Source organism: Phyllopteryx taeniolatus, unplaced genomic scaffold (genome assembly GCF_024500385.1).
Source record: "Phyllopteryx taeniolatus isolate TA_2022b unplaced genomic scaffold, UOR_Ptae_1.2 contig_24, whole genome shotgun sequence".
Lineage (NCBI taxonomy): Eukaryota > Metazoa > Chordata > Actinopteri > Syngnathiformes > Syngnathidae > Phyllopteryx > Phyllopteryx taeniolatus.
This window is the reverse complement of record NW_026903162.1, coordinates 1,317,091-1,339,535: the sequence shown is the minus strand read 5'-3', so window position 1 is coordinate 1,339,535 and position 22,445 is coordinate 1,317,091. Positions and strand designations below refer to the sequence as shown.

Sequence of the window (22,445 nt, the reverse complement as noted above, 5' to 3'; positions counted from 1 at the left end):
AAATAATTACTCTTTACTTAAGTATTGTTTTCATTGAGTACTTTCTTACTCTTAAGTAAATATTTGGATGACTACTTATTACTTTTACTTGAGTCATATTTTTCTAAAGTAACAGAACTCTTACTTGAGTACAATATTTGGCTACTGCACCCACCTCTGCTCATAGTCCAACATAGAGTGATTTGAGGTTATGAACAGTGAACTAGAGTGAAAGCCCTGTTTATCGCGGGTGATACTTTCCACACCCAGACCAATAGATTTAAAAAAAAAATGCTAAATAGAGAAACAATATAAACATGTTTTTAACCAAACGATACAGGACAACATTGCTCACAGGAATATGTTCTCTGCTCAGTAGGGGACTTTCGCTTCTCTTAAAGGACTTATAGCATCCGGATGACCTATATTTCACTTAATACTTGTTCTTTCCATTTCGGCTTGTCCCGTTAGGGGTCACCACAGTGTGTCATCCTTTTCCATGTAAGCCTATCTCCTGCATCCTCCTCTCTACCACACCAACTTAACTGATGTCTTCCCTCACTACATCCATCAACCTTCTCTTTGGTCTTCATCTAGGTCTCTGCCCTGGCAGCTTTATCCTCATCACCCTTCTAGCAATATACTCACTATCTCTCCTCTGGATGTGTCTAAACCATCGAAGTCTGCTCTCTCTAACTTTGTCTCCAAAACATCGAACCTTGGCTGTCCCTCTGATGAGCTCATTTCTAATTTTATCCAAGCTGGTCACTCCGAGAGCGAACCTCAACATCTTAATTTCCGCCACCTCCAGCTCTGCTTCCTGTTGTCTGTTCAGTGCCACTGTCTCTAATCCATACATCATGGCTGGCCTTATAAACTTTGCCCTTCATCCTAGCAGAGACTCTTCTGTCACATAACACACCTGACACCTTCCTCCACCCGTTCCAACCTGCTTGGACCCGTTTCTTCACTTCCTTACCACATTCACCATTGCTCTGGACTGTTGACCCCAAGTATTTAAAGTCCTCCACACTCGCTGTCTGTTCTCCCTGTTGCCTCACTCTTCCCCCTTCCACCTCTCTCATTCATGCACATATATTCTGTCTTACTTCGGTTAATCTTCATTGCTCACCTTTTCAGTGCATGCGTCCACCTAACTGTTCCTCCACCTGCTCCCTGCTTTCACAGCAGATCACAATGTCATCTGCGAATATCATGGTCCACAGGGATTCCAGTCTAACCTCATCTGTCAGCTTATCCATCGCCACTGCAAACAGGAAGGGGCATCCCTGATGCAGTCCCACCTCCACCTTAAATTTGTCTGTCACACTTACAGCACACCTCACCACTGTTCTGCTGCCCTCATCCATCCATCCATCCATTTTCTGAGCCACTTCTCCTCACTAGGGACGCGGGCGTGCTGGAGCCTATCCCAGCTGTCATCGGGCAGGAGGCGGGGTACACCCTGAACTGGTTGCCAGCCAATCGCAGGACACAGACAAACAAACAACCATTCGCACTCACAGTCACACCTATGGGAAATTTAGAGTCTCCAATTAATGCATTTTTTTGGGATGTGGGAGGAAACTGGAGTGCCCGGAGAAAACCCACGCAGGCACGGGGAGAACATGCAAACTCCACACAGGCGGGGCCGGGGATTGAACCCGGGTCCTCAGAACTGTGAGGCTGACGCTCTAACCAGTCGGCCACCATGCCGCCTAATTTGATTCCACAACGTTCAAATTTGTCATGTGATAAGGAGTGATAATTGTTATAATAGTGATAATTATCACAACAGGAGTTCCACATGGAGGTGTCAACACCATTTTACCATTCAGGGTTCGGAGTCCCTCTATGGCCTTGGTGAGACTGCCATCCACAGCTGTGTTGTTGGGAATTAATATGAAACACCATGGGGAACACCAACGGCGTCAAATTATGTTGGATCATTTTGGCCCTGCCAGTCTGCTATTCTTTTCTGACGTCACCAATGTTCTGGCATGACAGTAGATAGACTAGCTGTTAATTCTTGTACAGACATGGGATGTTCTGATACCGGTAACAATAAGGTCACTAGAGCACAGAGACCTGTTACATTCTTTTGCAATTTATCAAATAGTCTAGCATCTCCACACCACCACCAGATGTCCCCTCTTGGCTACGGATTGAAGTAAATTTCTACCACTATTGATACTGTAGGAACCTGAATTTTATAATCACCTATTACTCTCGAGGTTCCATGAGTGTTTGTTTTCGTGAAAGAGCTACAATTTTAACGACGTGTTAAAATTCAACCAATTTTTATTCTAACATACTTCTTTGCCACTCCAGACTTCCGCATGCAGTACCATAGTTCCTCTCCGGGTACTCTGTCATAGGCTTTCTCTAGATCGACAAAGACAAAATATAGCTCCTTCTGACCTTCTCTGTACATCTCCATCAATACCCTCAAGGCAAATAATGCGTCTGTGATACTCTTTCTAGGCATGAAACCATGCTGTTGCTCGCAAATACTCACTTCTGTCCTGCGTCTAGCCTCCACTACTCTTTCCCATAACTGCATTGTGTGTCTCATCAACTTTATTCCTCTATAGTTCCCACAGCTCTGCATATCACTTGTTCTTAAAAATGGGCACCTGCACACTTTTTCTCCATTCCTCAGGCATCTTCTCACCCGCTAGAATTCTATTAAACAACCTGTTCAAAAACTCCACAACCACCTCTCCTAAATGTTTCCATACCTCCACAGGTATGTCATCAGGACCAACTGCCTTTCCATTTTTCATCCTCTTTAATGCCTTTCTAACTTCCCCCTTACTAATCATTGATGCGGTGAGTGCTGAAATCAATACAACAATGAGCTGAATAAACCCATCCAGACTTTCAATATAGGCGACAATTACGCCGTAATTCCTGGTCCACCACACTTGCCTCTACTACTCTTCCTTCTCTCTCATTTTCCTTATTCATCAACTCCTCAAAGTATTCTTTCCATCTATCCAACACACTACTGGCACCAGTCAATACACTTCCATCTCTTTCCTGAATCACCATCTCTATCCTGAATCACCCTAACCTGCTGCATATCCTTCCCATCTCTATCCCTGAGATATCCCTGTCTGGCCAACCTGTATAGATCTTTTCTCCTTCTTTAGTGTCCAACCTGTCATACGTGTCATCATATGCCTCGTTTTGCCTTTGCCACCTCTATCTTCGTCCTACGTCGCATCTCCATGTATTCCTTTCTCCTCAGTCCTCTCAGTGTCCCACTTCTTCTTAGCTAACCTCTTTCCTTGTATGATTTCCTGTACTTTAAGATTCCACCACCAAGTCTCCTACTCCATTTTCCTACCAGAAGATATACCAAGTACTCTACTGCCTGTCTCTCTGATCACCTTGGCTGTAGTGGTCCAGTTTTCTGGAAGCTACTCCTGTCAACCAAGAACATTTTCCCGAAAAGCTGCATAGCACTCTTCCTTTCTCAGCCTCCACCACATGGTTCGCTGCTCTGCTTTTGTCTTCTTAATCTTCCTCTCCACCATCAGAGTCATTGTACACACCACCATCCTATGCTGTCTAGCCACACTCTTCCCTACCACTACCTTTCCGTCAGTAGCCTCCTTCAGATTACATCGTCTGCACAAAATTTAAAGTCTACTACCATCTGTCCCTCCAAGTTACTTTCCTGGATGCCGAACTTACCCATCACTTCTTCATCACCCCCATTTCCTTCACCAACATGTCCATTAATATCTGCACCAATCATGACTCTCTCTCTATCTGGGATGCTCCGAACTACATCCAACTTCTTCCAGAATTTCTCTTTCACCTCTAGGTGATTATACGTACCACCCTCAATTTCAAGTTTCAGCCTCATCACTCCATCTGGCACTCTTATCACCTCCAAGATATTCTTAGCTAATTCTTCCTTTAAAATCACCCGACTCAATTTCTCTTCCCATCTACACCCTAATAAAATAATTTGAACCCTGCCCCTAAACTTCTAGCCTTACTGCCTTTCCACCTGGTCTCCTGGACACACAATATATCAACCTTTCTCCTAATCATCATGTCAAACAACTCCCGAGATTTTCCTTTCATTGTCCCAACATTCAAAGTCCCTACATTCAGTTCTAGGCTCTGTGCTTTCTCTTCTCTTTCTGCCGAAGAACCCGCTTTCCACCTCTCCTTCGTCTTCGACCCACAGTAGCTGAATCTCCACCAGCGCCCTGTAGGTTAACGGCGGCGGACCTATATTTCACTGACAATGTCTCTGGATGCATTTGCTCAAAATTTCCAATAAAATCAATACATTTTGGAGCAACTGGTAAATAACTAATTGCCCTGGGACCGTCCCTTTTACATCGGCAAAAGCGATACGCCACCATGTCGTGATGTGACATCAGCGACAGAACTAGAGACGAAATTCGCTACATAGCTGGTGTGGACATCGGCAAGGCAAGGCAAATTTATTTATATAGCGCATTTGATACACAAGGTACCTTAATGTGCATTTAAAAACAAAAATCAAAAGACATTCAAAAAAGTACAGAAAAATAAAAGACAACATATAAAAGAAATATTTTTTTTTTTAATAGAGATTCTCCAAAATGTTCAATCATACGCATGAGAAAAAAAAGAATGGATTTTAACCTGGACTTAAAAACATTCAGACTTGGGGCGGATTTCACTTCTGTTGGCAACTTATTCTATTTGCGTGCAGCATAACAGCGAAATGCTGCTTCACCATGGTTGCGTTGGACTCTGTGCTCCGCTATCTGACCTATCTGACCATTAGCAATTCTTTATGTACACACCTCAGTTGGGACATTGTGTAATTCTGAACACGGCCACATCCCCATGTAAAAGAGGATGTGTACACTTGTGCAACCACCTTCTCTCAATTATTTACTTTTACTTCCCCTCTCTAAAGTAAATATTTTCATTTGAGTTGAACAGGATAACTACAAACCCCAATTCCAATGAAGTTGGGACGTTGTGTAAAACTGAATAAAAACTGAATACAATGATTTGCAAATCCTTTTCAACTTTTATTCAATAGAATACACTACAAAAACAAGATATTTAATGTTTAAACTCATGCTTTTTTTTCTTCTTCAAATATTTACTCATGTTGAATGAAAGAATAAAGCTGGGATGTTTACCATTGCGTTACATCACATTTTCTTTTAATAACACTCAATAAGCATTTGGGAACTGAGGAATTGTTGAAATTTCGTAGGTGCAATTCTTTCCCATTCTTTCTATTCTTCAGTTGCTCAACAGTCCGGGGTCTTGGTTAGCGTATTTTGTGCGTTTTCAATGGGAGACAGGTCTGGACTGCTGGCAGACCAGTCTAGTACTCGTACTCTCATACTACAAAACCACGCTGCTGTAACGTGCAGAATGTGGCTTGGCGTTGTCACGCTGAAATAAGCAGGAACATCCCTGAAAAAAGACGTTGCTTGGATGGCAGCATATGCTGCTCCAAAACCTGTACCGTTCAGCATTAATGTTGCCTTTGCAGATGTGCAAGTTACCCACTCCATGGGCACTCATAGATCATTTTACACTTGAGACTATGTGAGTCCCAGGATGCACATGTCTGGAAAAAATAAATCCCAACCCTGGAACAATGAGTCACTGCAACATCGTCACGGACAGTGTTGCCAGAGTTACCTTGAAAAAGTAACTTAGTTACTTTACTGGTTACTTGAGCTTAAAAGTAACTAAGTCACTTTGCTGATGACTTGATTTCAAAAGTAACTATCCATCCATCCATTTTCTGAGCCGCTTCTCCTCACTAGGGTCGCGGGCGTGCTGGAGCCTATCCCAGCTATCATCGGGCAGGAGGCGGGGTACACCCTGCACTGGTTGCCAGCCAATCGCAGGGCACATACAAACAAACAACCATTCGCACTCACATTCACACCGACGGGCAATTTAGAGTTGTCAATTAACCTACCATGCATGTTTTTGGGATGTGGGAGGAAACCGGAGTGTCCGGAGAAAACCCACGCAGGCACGAGGAGAACATGCAATATCACTTATCCACAGTACAAAAAAAAACATTCACTTAACCGTGCCCATTACTTGTTAATGTTAATGCCACACAAGTTACAGAATGATGTCATCAACATGAAACAATGGTCAATGAAAGCAACTGTGTGTGCGCGTACCTTTGTGTGTGCGCGTACGTAAACATGAAAGTGAGTGACCCACACACACACACCATTGCTCCCACCACAGTAATTTTGATGCAAAGAGCGAGAAAACTTTTTTTCTTACTACGTGACGTCAGCCGTGCAAGGGAGCAAGTTGAGAGTTCTCACTTTTCATTGTTAATATTATTTAAGCTAAGTATTGTAAGTCCTTCAGTGAGTCAGTCCTTACCCTCCATGACATTGGTGAGAGACATTGATGATGCAAAAGTAACTATTGTTAGTTCTAAGAAGCAACTGTAGTCTAATTATTTTCCCGGGAAAAGTACCGCGTTACTTCGCTCGTGACTCATAATGGCGATTTAATGCGTTACTTTGCAACATCACTGATTACGGAGTACATATCCAGTAATCTTCCGCTATATGACAATTGTTGCTTTGCAGTCCTGCTATATTGCAGATTTTTATTTGTACATTTGTGCAGTATTTTTGTGTTATCCATTGCTCTTATTCTCTCTCAATATATCATGTTTCAGCCTTGCATGGTCCCAAATTTTTTTAGGACAATATATTTTCCCAAAAACTGTCACAATAAACAATAGTATCGTTATTTTTTTTATCCAACTGATATAATATTGTTCATAATCATTCATGTACATCCTTTTTAAGAACAATTAACTTTAAATTCTAAAGAACATTGAACATTGACATTGTAATGTAGAACTATAAATAAAGTATCTTAGATAAATTAACAATATGAATAAATCTGACTGAACCGCTGTTCACAAAAATTGCACTTACATATTAAACATTTGGCACCTAGGTATAGAGTCATTAACCCACTAAAATAAATAAATAAATGTCTTAAAGCCTGCCAAATTTGAATGAACTAAAAAACCACCATGTATGTACTCAAAATCATTTGGGCTTTGTCACTGTTTTTTAATCAGATGCCATACATTTTAATATCACTGTTATGTTTTAGTCTTTGTTTTTATTTATTGTATGAATATTGTCAAGTTTTGTACTATACAGTATAGGTTTTGCTGCCTGTATAATTTCTGCTGCCTCTTAGCATTTGAAAGAGAGATTTTATCACTATATAAGCTTTTACCTGGTTAAATATAGGATAAAATATAAAATAAGGCTACCCTTGAGCTGCTGGACTGTTATGTGAGACCTTCACCTTCCAATCAAATGATGCTGAAAATGGATTTTATCCAGTCAACTCCTGCCTGAATATTGATAACGTGTGCCGCTGTGCTTATGGTTTATAAGCAGTTAACTTTCATGTGTATGCGTGTATGTGTATGTGTGTGTGTGTGTGTTATGTGGGGAACACAGTCACACAACTTTGAGCGCTGACGTTCGGTCGAGTGAGCTTTTTAGCTTCAGCCCTTAGCTTGCTTGGTCGTTAGCTTGCAGGGTAGCGAATGTAATAAACAGTTAACTTTACCTTAAGTGTCCCAGTTGTGGTTGTGTTGCAAACACCGTTCTGCCAGCGGCTTGCTGCGTCGTGAGTGGCCCGGCGGGTGTTATCACAATGAAAATGTATCGAGTCCAGAAAAACCTCCTGTGTCCATTGCATGGAACGATAACTCGTCCCACTCTGCCTCTGATTGGCTAGCACCAAGGATTCATACTTTTGATTCACTATGTGTGGAAGCTCTTCAGCAACACACACACACACACACACACGCACATAGACATACGTAGGGTGGGTCTTAAACCGCACATCAAACGCGATCCCTGGGCACTAACACACCCCTATACCATCACAGATGCTGCCTTTTGAAGTTTGCGCTGATAACAATCCAGCTGGTCTTTTCCTCTTTGGCTCGGAGGACGCAACAGCTGTCATTTCCAAAAACAATTTGAAATGTGGACTCATCAGACCACAGCACACTTTTCTACTTTGCGTCAATCCATCTCAGATGAGCTACGGCCCAGAGAAGCCGGTGGCGTTTCTGGGTGTTGCTGATAGATGGCTTTCGCTTTGCATAGTAGAGTTTTAACTTGCATTGTCGATGGAGCAGCAAACTATGTAAACTGACAATGGTTTTATCAAGTGTTCCTGAACCCACATGGCAATATCCTTTACACAATGATGCCGGTTTTAATGCAGTGCCACCAGAGGGATCGAAGGTCACGGGCATTCAATGTTGTTGTTTTTCCGGCCTTGCTGCTTACAAGCAGAAATTTCTACATATTTTCGTAATGTTTTGATGATATTATGGACCGTAGATGATGAAATTTCTAAATTCCTTGTAATTGTACATTGTGAAATGTTTTTCTAAAACTGTTAAAATATTTGCTCACACAGTTGTTCACAAAGTTATGACCCTTGCCCTATCCTTGTGAACCTTGTGAACCAATTAACCTGTTCACCTGTGAAATGTACCAAGCAGGTGTTTTTGAGTATTCTTCAAGTTTCCAAGTCTTTTGTTGCCCTTGTCCAAGCTTTTTTGGAACGTGTTGTAGTCATCAAATTCAAAATGAAATTTGCAATAAAATAATAATTATAATTCATCAGTTTGAATATAAATATCTTGTCTTTGTAGTGTATTCAATCGAATATAGGTTGAAAAGGATTTGCAAATAATTCTTTTCTGTTTTTATTTACATTTTACACCTGACACCATCTTGCTTGAGTTTCCAGAAACCACTTTGTTCAAGTTGGTATTATACCTTATTGCCATCATGTACCATTGCACACTCGCATCAACATAACAGCACCCCTAATTTATGCCCAGTCACTTATTTAATCTGATTTTTTTTTTTTATTTAAAACTCACAAATTTATTAATTTAACAAATTTATCTCATTAATTAAAATAGTATGAACGTGGCGCTTGGGTGCCAGCCGTACCCATCAAAGTCTGCCGCGGTGAGTGCTGAAATCAATGCAACAATGAGCTGATTAAACCCATCCAGACTTTCAATATAGGTGACAATTACACCGTATGCTTCCACAGAACGAGGAACTAGATAGACTTTTACAACACTTCTCTGACATTTTGAGCATTCAAGAGCGTTTATAATTTTGTTCTCAAGCTATTTTCACCCCTTTAAATTGGTTAATGTTGCATAAAAATAACAGACGAAATGGGAATAGACCAATAGTATCGATTCGTGAAGCAACCAAAACGTACTAGTATAAGGAAATAGAATGCAAGCATGCTGTGACAACGCAGGAGACTGTGAGTCAAGATGACGCCTACCCGTGTGGTCGCCTCGGTTACGCGCTCTCTAGTATTGTATTTGTTTTTGTGTTTTTCGTTCGTCTTTGGAGACATTACGCGACTCACTTACACAAGGGGAGACTTGCTAACCATAAAGGAGGCTACTCCAGACTTTCTTTCACCAATGTAGTATATTTCAATAGTACCACAATCAGAGTTCCTTTGCAAGGGCCAAATGTTTGGAGATCTGTATTCAAGCCAACCATCTTTTCTTTGAAGTTCTACGTCAAAGGACTTCCTTAAACCATTTGTACGTTTATTAGGGTTTTCTTTCTCCGCCCAGAGAGTAACATGTCTTGGGTTCACAACAGGCGTCTCGGTCTGCAAAGAGGATTGTTTTGCATCTTATAAGATAAGGGTACCGGGTGTGCGTGTAGCTACAATGTGAGGAGCCAGCAGGCGGGGGTGATTCCAAATATGGTCATGAGGAACGGCCATCTTCCGGGTGCACCCAGGGAGGGGCTAATTCCCCGCCAAGAGAATTAAACCTTCATAAACTGAGATCCAGGGGTTTTCGGGGGATTTTTCGTTGTTCTAGCAATGTAAGTAGCTGTTATGACACTAAGGCTTGTTCAATCGATCGAATTAGCCCAAACGCCAAGTGTCTCGAAGTCTTCATTCATCCCTGCCCAACGGAAAGCCGCAGGTCTCCCGGGTGACCTCCGACTCGGAACCACAGGCGCAAAAATCCACCTCACCAACTTTCGCAAATTCGCTCAGTTTTTTCCCTGAGTTACTCACCGAAGCAGCGACCGCGGTCTTTGGGGCATGACGGACGGAGCGAGCCGACATCCAAGTGAAGTTCCGCAAGAGAGGATACAGATTGCCATTTCCGTCGATGCACCTCACAAATCTAGGCTCCCTACCCAACAAAATGGACGAGCTTCATCTTCTGATAAAGACCAGTAAAGACTTCGGACGTTCCACCGCCATGTGCTTTACGGAGACTTGGTTTTGTGAGGTTGTACCCGATGGCGCCGTCATGCTTCCAACTTCGCCGGGGAGACCGTGACATGTTCAGGGAAAACAAAAGGCGGCGGGATATGCTTCTATATCAACGAAAAATGGTGTACAGAGCTCACGGAGCTCAGCACACACTCCAGCCCGCATTTAGAGTCGCTGTTTTTGAACTGTAAGCCATTTTACTCGCCTCGTGAGTTTGCATCATTCATTCTCGCCGGTGTCTACATTCTGCCTCAAGCTAACCCGAACACCGCACTGCTCACTACAACAATACTCGCCGAACAAGTCAACGAAATTGATAAAAACCACCCGGACTCACCCCTCATTATTCTCGGGGACTTTAACAAAGCTAAACTTAACCACGAAGTCCCTAAATACAAGCAGCACATCGACTGTCCTACCAGGGAAAATAACATTTTAGACCACTGCTATACTACGCTAAATAACGCATACCGTGCCATACTTCGTGCAGCCCTGGGCTTGTCTGATCACTGCTTAATAAACTTAATACCGACATTCAGACAAGAACTTAAATGCGTGAAGCCTACAGTGAAAACAGTGAAAAGGTGGATCAATGAAGCAAAGATAGAACTTCAAAACTGTTTAGACTGCACAGACTGGAGTGTCTTTGAAAATTCAGCTGGCAGCCTGGATGAATATACACACACTGTCACATCCTATATCAGTTTCTGTGAAGAGGTGTGTGTACCAACAAAGTAATTTCACACATTCAATAACAACAAGCTTCGGTTCACTGTCAAACTTAAGAAACTTCAGCAGGCTAAAGAGGACTCTCGCCCTCTGTCTCTCCCCTCCCCTCTCTCTTTCCAGCACCTTCCACGGCCGCGCACCTGTCATCAATCAGCCCTTGTTATCACCTGCATTTAAGCCTGCCTGATCCCGGAAATCCTCGCCAGAATATTGCAGCTTCTACAGCGGTACAACGGCTCCCCAGTCTCCACATAAGCTACACAATTCCTCGTCTCCTTTCTGACCTCCGTCTCTCCCCTTGTCCTCAGTGTTCCTTCTGTGTTCCTCGCCAAGTGAATTCCTACCGCCAAGCCAGCCGCCTGCCCTCATCACCACCTGCCACGCATTCCCTGCCTCCACAACCCGCCAGCGCACCACAAGGAACATTATCATTTCCCTTTTTCAATAAACTGTTCATCACAACCTCTCAGCCTCCATCTGCTCTTGGGTGCAGTCTCCAGCCGTTCGTGGCACATCTCACAAAATAATCTGGAATTAATCCAACAGATACGCGCTTGGGGGGTTGGCGTTGGGTCCCTTTTGCCTTCTCCGGGGTGCCGGCTTTCAGTGCGCCTCGATGGGGCTTCGGAGACTCATACATTGGATAGCAACATTATACAATTCGCCGAAAGCGACAGTCAACACAAATAGGATTACTTCACAAAGTTTTACATTACATAGAGGAACCAGACAAGGATGTCCATTCTCACCAATGCTATTTGCAATATTCATCGAACCTCTTGCTGCCGCTATACGCCATAATGCTAATATCCTTGGGCTCGTCTGATCACTGCTTAATTCACTTAATACCGACGTACAGGCAAGAACTTAAATGTGCGAAGCCTACAGTGAAAACAGTCAAAAAGTGGACAAATGAAGCCAAGATGGAACTTCAAAGCTGCTTAGACTGCACAGACTGGAGTGTCTTTGAAAATTCAGCTGGCAGCCTGGATGAATATACGGACACTGTCACATCCTATATCAGTTTCTGTGAAGAGGTCTGTGTACCAACAAAATCATTTCGCACATTCAACAACAATAAGCCGTGGTTCACTGCTAAACTTAAGCAGCTTCGCCAAGCTAAGGAGGACGCATATCAGAGCGGGGACAGGGCCCTGTATAATCGAGCTAGAAACCAGCTGACTAAAGAAATTAACATTGCAAAGAGGATCTATACAGCAAAGTTGGAAAAACAGTTTAGCGCAAACGACTCTAAATCAGTCTGGCATGCATTCCAGTCGCTGACTAATTACAAGCGACGATCCCCCCAAGCTGAGAACAATAGCACACGACTTGAATACCTTCTACTGCAGATTTGAAAAGGACAGTTTCACACCACACACCAACCCGGCCGCACCCGCGACCACAATCACACCTCTGACCTCTGCGTTAACCATCCATGAACAGGATGTGAGACGCATCTTCAAACAACAAAAGATTAACAAAGCGGCAGGCCCGGACCACGTGTCCCCATCCTTGCCTCAAAGTCTGCGCGGACCAGCTCGCGCCAGTCTTCACTCAGATCTTCAACAGATCACTGGAAATGTGCGAAGTTCCATCCTGTTTCAAACGCTCCACCATCATCCCAGTCCCCAAGAAACCTGCAATCTCGGGTCTGAATGACTACAGGCCTGTCGCTTTGACATCTGTGGTCATGAAGTCCTTTGAACGTCTTGTGCTGGACCACCTCAAGAGTGTCACAGGTCCCCTGCTGGACCCCCTGCAGTTTGCCTACCAAGCGAACAGATCTGCGGATGATGCAGTCAACATGGGACTGCACTTCATCCTAGAACACCTCGACAGTGCAGGGACCTACGCGAGGATCCTGTTCGTGGACTTCAGCTCAGCGTTCAACACCATCATCCCTGAACTCCTTTCATCCAAGCTTCTCCAGCTCAGCGTCTCACCTGCCATCTGCCAGTGGATTTACAGCTTTCTGACGGGCAGGACACAGCAGGTCAGGCTGGGGGAGGCCACCTCATCCACACGCAGCATCAGCACTGGGGCGCCCCAAGGTTGTGTCCTCTCTCCGCTGCTCTTCTCTCTCTACACGAACGACTGCACCTCAGCGAACCCGACTGTCAAACTCCTGAAGTTTGCAGATGACACCACTGTCATCGGCCTCATCAAGGACGGTGACGAGTCTGCATATCGACAGGAAGCGGAGCGGCTGGAGCTGTGGTGCGGCCGACACAACCTGGAGCTGAACACGCTCAAGACTGTAGAGATGATCGTGGACTTCAGGAGGCATCCTTCGCCACAGCTGCCCCTCACGTTGTCCAGCTGCCTCGTGTCAACCGTCGAGACCTTCAAGTTCCTGGGAATTACAATCTCCCAGGACCTGAAGTGGGCGACCAACATCAACTCCGTCCTCAAAAAGGCCCAGCAGAGGATGTACTTCCTGCGGCTTCTGAGAAAGCATGGCCTGCCACCGGAGCTGCTGAGACAGTTCTACACAGCGGTCATCGAATCAGTCCTGTGTTCTTCCATCACAGTCTGGTTTGGTGCTGCTACAAAAAAGGACAAACTCCGACTGCAACGGACAATCAAAACTGCTGAAAGGATTGTCGGTACCCCCCTACCCACCCTTGAGGACTTGCACGGTGCCTGAACTAAGACAAGGGCGTGCAAAATCCTCTCGGACCCTCCCCACCCCAGTCACCAGCTCTTCCAGCTCCTTCCCTCAGGTAGGCGCTACCGATCAATGCAAACTAGAACTAGTAGACATTCCAACAGCTTCTTCCCTCTTGCAATCAACTTCTTAAACAGCTAACTTACAATTCCATTACAACAAGCTGGCAATTTTTTGACTTGAGTTCGTTGTCACATTTCTGTATTATGTATTACTCGTGCACTCACTGTAGTTGTCTCGCCGTGCTGCACTATTTGCATATAGTGGCCACTCATGCCAGAGTAGCATCTGCTCCATTTGCACACTGATTGAGGAGTATCTGTAACATTTGCACAACCATTGTCCCAGATTATCGCACTACTCGTCACTTTAAACCGCATACACTCCTTGAAGTCTCAGTGCCCTTTGCACAATGGTCATTGCACCGGACTATTGCGATATTAGCCATTCGAACTGAGGACTCTGCATCTTTTTGCACAATTGTTGTTTGTTGTTGTTTTTTGTCAATGTCTTTGTCTCCAAAGTGTTCTGTAAATTGACTGTCTGTTGTACTAGAGCGGCTCCAACTACCGGAGACAAATTCCTTGTGTGTTTTGGACATACTTGGCAAATAAAGATGATTCTGATTCTGATTCTGATTCTGATTAAAGATATCTGCTCGCCAGTGACAGAACACAAAATCAATTTCTATGCGGATGATATTCTTTATTTACAGAAACCCAAATCATCACTTCAAGCAGTCTTCAAGTTCATTAAACATTTTAACAATTATCAGACTAATCTATCAGCTGAACAAAATCAACAATACTCCCAATAACAGCAAACTCATGGAATCCTGCAGATTAAATCCAAGATTACCCTATTCCTATAGGAAACATTAAGTATTTAGGTATTAACATTTCGTCAAAACTCACAGAGCTAACCAATCTAAATTATACACCACTTCTGGGAAAAAAAATCTCAGCTAAATTAATACGCTGGAATAACTTGCCTGTATCACTACTGGGAAGAATAGCCACAATCGAAATTAAAACCTTACCTCAAATTATTTCAAAGAATTTCAAATAACAGGCAGAAACTTCCATCAATACAATAAATTAAACCAGTAATAATACAAGAAAAAGAATACCAACACTTCAGGGCACCCTTGAACCACCGGAGTTTGTTAAGCAAATAGTGAATTTCTCCCACAAAGGAAGGGATTGGCTGGGGAGTGATGTTGGGTCTCTGTGGCCTCCTTCGGTGGCCGGTTTTCAGGGCGCTTTGGTGGCGACGGTGGGCCACCCTGGATCCCTTGGTGTCGGAGGTGTCTCGTCCACCGGGATACTCTCAGGTGGACTCCTGGGCCCAACCCTGCCTCTCGAATGGGTGGGGTGGCATCCTCAGCCCCCGCGGTGCAGGCACAGCAATTACAGGACATCTCTGAGTGCATGCTAGTGTGCATGCGAAACAGTGTCAATTCACTTGCATGTGTCCACAGACACACACCCCTGGGACTTATTCGCTGGGTGTGGGGTCACTCACTCATTGCGACAAATAACTTTCTTTGGTATCCCCTCACTTACAATCTGGTCCTACAGATGTTTATTATTTACATACCCACTCCTACCACACGTCGGTTGTACAGCCGGGTTGTCGGTTGTCGGTTGTACAGCCGGGTCCACGACCCCTGTCCTGCATGCTTCCCGTCCAATCCCTGTCCTTTACAGTCCTGTCCTATATTGTTCCGTCCTTTCCTCGCAGGGTGTCGCACCACTGACCCATACAACACTTGAATCCAATGTGTCATTGTCATTGAACGAGGTATATAATGCTTTACTTTCCTCATCTTGTTTACAGCTATTGCTTTCTTTGTTGTTTTCTTTTCCTATATTATTTAGTAACCTTTTCACTCTCTCTCCTTTTTTCTGTCACTCCCATTTAAAAACATTGTTCTGTTTGACTGAACGTCTGTAATTCTCAATAAATATCCATCAGACAACAAAGAAACCACATGGCATCTTAAAAGGTCCACTGTGACACAGTAAAACTGTTCCAACATAAAAAGGATACAGATCCTCCTTTCTGCTTGACCAAACAACTGAACAGGACAGGACATAAAAAGAAAAATTGTGTTGCACCAAGTACCAAAACCAGTACCATCGTCTTTTCCTTTCGGCTTGTCCCGTTAGGGCTCGCCACAGCATGCCATCCTTTTCCATGTAAGCCGATCTCCTGCATCCTCCTCTCTAACACCAACTGCCCTCATGTCTTCCCTCACGACATCCATCAACCTTCTCTTTGGTCTTCCTCTAGCTCTCTTGCCTGGCAGCTCCATCCTCGTCATCCTTCTACCAATATACTCACTATCCCTATCTCTCCTCCAACCATCGAAGTCTGCTCTCTCTAACTTTGTCTCCAAAACATCTAACCTTGGCTGTCACTCTGATGAGCTCATTTCTAATTTTATCCAACCTGGTCACCCCGATAGCGAACCTCAACATCTTCATTTACGCCACCTCCAGCTCTGCTTCCTGTTGTCTCTTCAGTGCCACTGTCTCTAATCCGTACATCATGGCTGGCCTCACCACTGTTTTATAAAGTTTGGCCTTCATCGTAGCAGAGACTCTTCTGTCACACAACACACCTGACACCTTCCTCCACCCGTTCCAACCTGCTTGGACCCGTTTCTTCACTTCCTTACCACATTCACCATTGCTCTGGACTGTTGACCCCAAGTATTTAAAGTCCTCCACACTCGCTGTCTCTTCTCCCTGTAGCCTCATTCTTCCCCTTCCGCCCCTCTCACTCATGCACATATATTCTGTCTTACTTCGGCTCATCTTTATTCCTCTCCTTTCCAGTGCAAGCGTCCACCTAACTGTTCCTCCACCTGGTCCCTGCTTTCACTGCAGATCACAATGTCATCTGAAAACATCATGGTCCACGGGGACTACAGTCTAACCTCATCTGTCATCTTAAACTATTCTATCACACCTACAGCACACTTCACCACTGTTCTGCTGCCCTCATACATGTCCTGTACTATTCTAACATACTTCTCTGCCACTCAAGACCTCCGGATGCAATACCACAGTTCCTCTCTTGGTACTCTGTCATAGGCTTTCTCTAGATCCGCAAAGACACAATGTTGCTCCTTCTGACCTTATCTGTACTTTTCCATCAACATCCTCAAGGCAAATAATGCATCTGTGGTATTCTTTCTAGGCATAAAACCATACTGTTGCTCCCAAATACTCACTTCTGTCCTGAGTCTAGCCTCCACGACTTGATTCCGCTATAGTTCCCACAGCTCTGTACATCACCCTTGTTCTTAAAAATTGGCACCAGCACACTTCTACTCTTCCTTCTCTCTCATTTTCCTCATTCATCAACTCCTCAAAGTATTCGTTCCACCTATCCAGCACACTACTGGCACCAGTCAACACATTTCCATCTCTATCCTAACCTGCTGCACATCCTTCCAATCTCTATCCCTCTGTATGGCGCAGGAGTATAGATACTTTTCTCCTTCTTTAGTGTCCAACCTGGCATACATGTCATCATATGCCTGCAGGTTGGCCTTTGCCACCTCTACCTTTGCCCTACGTCGCATCTCAATGTATTCATTTCGCCTCTCCTCGGTCCTCTCAGTGTCCCACTTCTTCTTAGCTAACCTTTTTCCTTGTATGATTTAATGTACTGTGAGGTTCCACCACCAAGTCTCCTTCTCTCCTTTGCCAGAAAATCCACCAAGTACTCTCCTGCCTGTCTCTCTGATCACCTTGGCTGTAGTGGTCCAGTCTTCTGGAAGCTCCTCCTGTCTACCGAGAGCCTGTCTCACTTCTTCCCGAAAAGCCGCACAACACTCGTCCTGTCACTCCTCGTCGGAGACCACTCTGAAATTCGGGGCGTTCGAGAAGAATAAAAATCCACCAGAATGTAAAAGGAAAAACACTTATTATCCAAGTGGAGCAAAAGGGTGCTCTGTGCGCAATGAAAAACAGCACTGCACAATGTATTGTTTACATTGGGAGAAATCAAATGCAGTAAAATACAAGAATACTGCACACTAAAAACTTTAATAAAAAGCTAGAAAGGTTGAAATACACAGTATTAAGTATGTGTAAAGCATATATAAATACAGAAATGGAAAATAATATACTCATGGAAACAATATTAGACCCCTTGCTTCTTCAGTTTCTTGTTCATTTTTAATGCCAGGTGCAACTTTTACTGATGTTTTCAATTTTTGCCGTGGAATCGTTTCGGTACCGGTATCAAGGTACTTTATGTTGGTATAGTATCGAAGTCAAAATTCTGGTACTGTGATACCACTATAAGGAAATGTGTCCATCTTCTGTCGCTGATGTTTGCAGGCTCACGCAGATTTCGACCTAAAGGTGGATGGGCCAAAATCTGGCTGAAAATCAAATAGGTCATAAGAAAACAAGCCTAAAATTACTACTTACTTACTATTTTGGGCGGGGATCATTTTTAAGTCCATAACTATGAAATAAGTTGATAAATGCTCGCGTTATGGGTCCTTTAAATATGCTGCCCAGCATGTTGTGTGATACTACAGTGAAGGCACACAACTCTAAATTCAGACTTGCCTGTATACAGTATTGTAAAACACAATTAAAAAAATGAGTCCTTAAAAATCTGCGATACAGGGTGCCCCCGGGAGGGCGGCTTATCTTTAGACCTTATCGCAAAGAAGATAATTAATATGGTCAGTTGAGCATGTTGACGTATGTGTGGACTAAATGTCAGTTGAGTAATCGAGCCCCTGCTGTTTGTGCTATTATATTTTGTATTTCTGTTGTCTTTTGAAAACAACAATAAATAGTAAATTGGAAAAAATATCATCCAGCTCTTGTATTGGATCTCATCAGATTCTATAAGTGTACCTAATGAAGTGGCTGGTGAATGTATTTCAGTGTGTCTTGACTCTTGAGCAGAGGGGCACACCCTTACCTGTCCACACTGATGGCACAGAGGTTGAAGATGGATGCAGTGCACAGCATCACATCCATGGTCATCAGGCCATCACACACAAGCATATTCAATGACCAGACTCCACCCTGGAACTACACACACACACACACACACACACACACACACACTCATTAGCTGCTCCAACTCTGAACCACCACATAAATATCTATAATCCTCTTTGGTCTTGCATCACTACAACCCTCACTCAAGGCAACATTGTTCCCATAAGACACACCTACCTACAGTATATTCACACCTTCTTTCATTTTTCCTAAATAATTAATTCCCCTTCCATTGTCTAAGCTGGTGAATGCATGCTGACAGGCCACCAGTATTAAAGTCTGCTGCCTGCAGAAGAGCTGGTGCGCTGAGCAACAATAACAAGATCAGAGTTGCAGCCAATTAAAGACGTCTCATCGGCGGTGTCTGAGTCATACATACATTTGGAAAGGCAGACAGGTGACTTTTACACTTAATGCGAGCGCCGTAGTTACACGCGCACAACCTTTAAACTTCTGAACACATATGAGTCATACTTCAAAATCATTGTCAACTCAGATCAACGAGCAGGAAGACTTCGATTGATTGAATGATGACAGCCTCACTTAATTGAAGTTTAATTTAAGTTTTACCTCTGCGTAAACAAAGAGTGGCAGAACCAGAACCGCCAGCAGCAGGTCTGCAAACGCCAAACTGACGATGAAATAGTTGGTTGTGGTTTTTAAAGCTTTCTCCGAGTAAACACTGAGGCACACGAGAACGTTGCCGAAGGTGACGGCCATGATCAGTAAGATCCCGAAAACAAGCGCTGGGAAGTTGTAGTGGACCACCGGAACCACCAGCTGCGTAAGGTTGCTAAAATCCGAGCAGTTGTCCAACATGATGGTGAGCGCGTAAAAAGAACGAGTTGCTCCGGTGTCGTTTTCATTTAGGTGTCGTATCCAGTCGGCGTAAAGGGAAATTCTGCTGCACGAATGAAGCGACGCTGACTGCACTCGGAAAGCACTGCGCGTACACGACGCGGCGCAACTCACGCCACACCAGAGCCACAACACCCGAGACTAGATGCTGCGAATACTGACGACTGTTATACCCAGTGTCTCGTGACTAACGGATCTTGCCTGCACACTGGGGCGGCAGACAATCATTTGGATTGAATAAATAATCTCATTTGCTATGTGAGTCATTTTGTTGATCTTCACTGTTTTTAAAGTAATACCCAGCAGTAGGAAATATGTATTGTAGGCTATTTGCAGAATATCGGCAGATAGAGAAAAGGAAAAGAAATTGACAAATATTGTTGTATTTTTTTTTTTCACATTGAAGCCAAAATGTTGCTGTTTCTGTAAAGCCCAGTGGCGGTCCTAAGGGAAGGGGCGGGGGGGGGGGGGGGGGGGGCATGGAGGGGGGGGGCAGTGCCCTCTTAACTGTGCCTGAACCACTCTGTGCCACAACCAAGAAATAAAAACTATGAACTATAAAGGAATACTTTTGGTCAAAAATTGTTGTTAGCCATCAATTATGACAGCAGCCTGTCAGACCAGGCTTTAATGTAAGATAAGAGTTGATTGCGTGCTTCTAGCTAGCATTAGTATTCATTAGAATACAATGAAAGAATACTGCACTGAATACAATTAAAGTCCCCCAAAACGTACATGCTTGTTTTGTTTCTAAATACATGAAATAGGTTTGAAGTGCTGAAAACATGTGCAAAGACTGAGAACAATATAGTACTGAATTGTTGAGCTATGGCTTAAACCTCTTTTACACCTACATTTTAATGAATTTCTGGGCAGGGCTAAATACTATCCTCGCGACATCAAGAGGTTTGGGCGTATACTCTCTATCCCCCACTATAAACCCCAAGCACCCTTATTCCACACAGTAGCCATCCTCATACATAATGGACCCAGTTCTACCACTATAGCGTGCAGTTAGCCATCAAAGTATGCCCACAACTCGAAAAAAAAAAAAGCATCTTCCCTAAAGTGTAACGTGTTTTGTGTTATTTGGGCTACAACGTCTCTGCCGTATGCCCCCGCGCGCGGCTGACGAGTCGATATACAACCCGCTGAATTTCAACGCAAAAAAGGGCCAGAATGACTCTCCGCGGCCCGTGAAAATTTATGCAATGTGCATCGCTCCTCTCTCCGCAGAGGAGCCGTGATCACGTGATAGAAGGAAGTATTGATTGATTGCTGAAAGTATCGGGGAGGCGGGATTTTCAGAGCAGCCAATGGCACGCCCACAGTGACTAGAATGTCTCAGTTCTTGACCATTTTAAAGCCTGATTTCACATAATCTTTTTATTCATTCATTCTTTGTCTGGCTTGATAACATTACTCTTCTCCGTGGTGTGTCGAATTTACATCGCATTTTATTGGGTCTGTTTAGTGGCACTCTAAAAAATACAATTAACAAATACAATGAATAAATACCATGAATAAATCAATTTGTTTGCACGTGTGTGTGTGTGTGTGTTTGTGTGCACACAAATCAAAGCCGCAAATCAAATGGCCACAGAATACAGTACAGTCCCCACCAAAGGTATTGGAACAGCAAGGTCAATTCCTTTGTTTATGTTGTATACTGACGATTAGTTTGGCTGCATTTTTCTGTAAACTGCCAGACAAAATGGCTTTGTAGACCAGAATTCATTCTGCTGCTGCGAACATCATGAGGTACATCATCAATAAAGACTAGTGAGCCCTTTCCAGAAGCAGCCATGCAAGCCCAAGCCATGACATGACCTCCACCATGGATCACAGACGATGAACACCTTGTGTGTTTTGGAAGCAGATCCTTTCTTTCTCCATACTTTGGCTTTTCCATCACTTTGGTAGAGGTTAATCTTGGTCTCATCAGTCCAGAAAACTTTGTTCCAAAACCTTTGTGGCTAATCTCTGTACTTCTTTTCAAAATCCAACCTGGCCTTCTGATTCTTTTTGCTGATGAATGGTTTGCATCTTGTGGTATGGCCACTATCTTTCTTTCTTCAAACAGTGGATTGGGATACCTTCACCCTGTCACGTACGTGGTTAGGGCGAAGGAGAGTAACGCAAGGCAAGAACATGCTGGACCCAAAGGCAGGAAAGCAGGGAGGCAAGGCAGGAGTGCGGGAGTCTCAAAATAATAATATTTAATCTTCAAAAAGGGAAAAGCAAAACTGAACGAAGTCCCACAACAGATAATCAAACCAAAGTAACAAAGAAAGACTTGAATATCTAAAACTGGAAACAAACTATGACCTGTGAGTAAGACTTGAAATAGATAGGAAAAATGACACCTGACAATGACATACCACAATGATAAAGACAACTGACGACTATGACATGGCAAAGACATGTGACAACGACAATGAACCGACAAGAAATGAAAGAAACCAGGGAACTAAATACAAACAAATTGACGAGACAACGAGGAACACCTGGACAAGACACGAGTGGCTGGAGAGAGCTGATTGGTCAACCTAATGAGCACACGACAAACATGGAACACAGGAAAACATGGAACAAAACTAAACACAACCCAAACCAAAACACAGACCATGACACACCCCTGCCCTGTGGAGGTTGGCAAACCATTTTGTCTGGCAATTTAAAGAAAAATGCATCCTAACTAATCGGGAGACGCTTCTTCATGCAACAAGACAATGACCCAAAACACATTGCCAACACAACAAGGGACTTCATCAGGGGGGAAAAGTGAAAGGTCTTAGACTGGCCAAGTCAATCATCAA

The 22,445-nt window shown here is 43.7% G+C and overlaps 1 protein-coding gene across 1 annotated transcript in view; it reads right to left on the bottom strand.

The window, feature by feature from the left end:
• Positions 1–19,746, bottom strand: part of drd4b (dopamine receptor D4b) — a 50,194-nt gene extending 30,448 nt beyond the window's left edge. Inside the window, exons 1-2 of the mRNA XM_061765009.1 lie at positions 19,339–19,746; positions 18,686–18,798 (exon numbers count right to left, since the gene is read on the bottom strand). Coding sequence (XP_061620993.1) covers positions 18,686–18,798; positions 19,339–19,587 — 362 coding nt within the window. The 5' untranslated portion in view covers positions 19,588–19,746. The remainder of the gene's footprint in view (positions 1–18,685; positions 18,799–19,338) is intronic.
• Between the last annotated feature and the right edge of the window lie 2,699 nt (positions 19,747–22,445).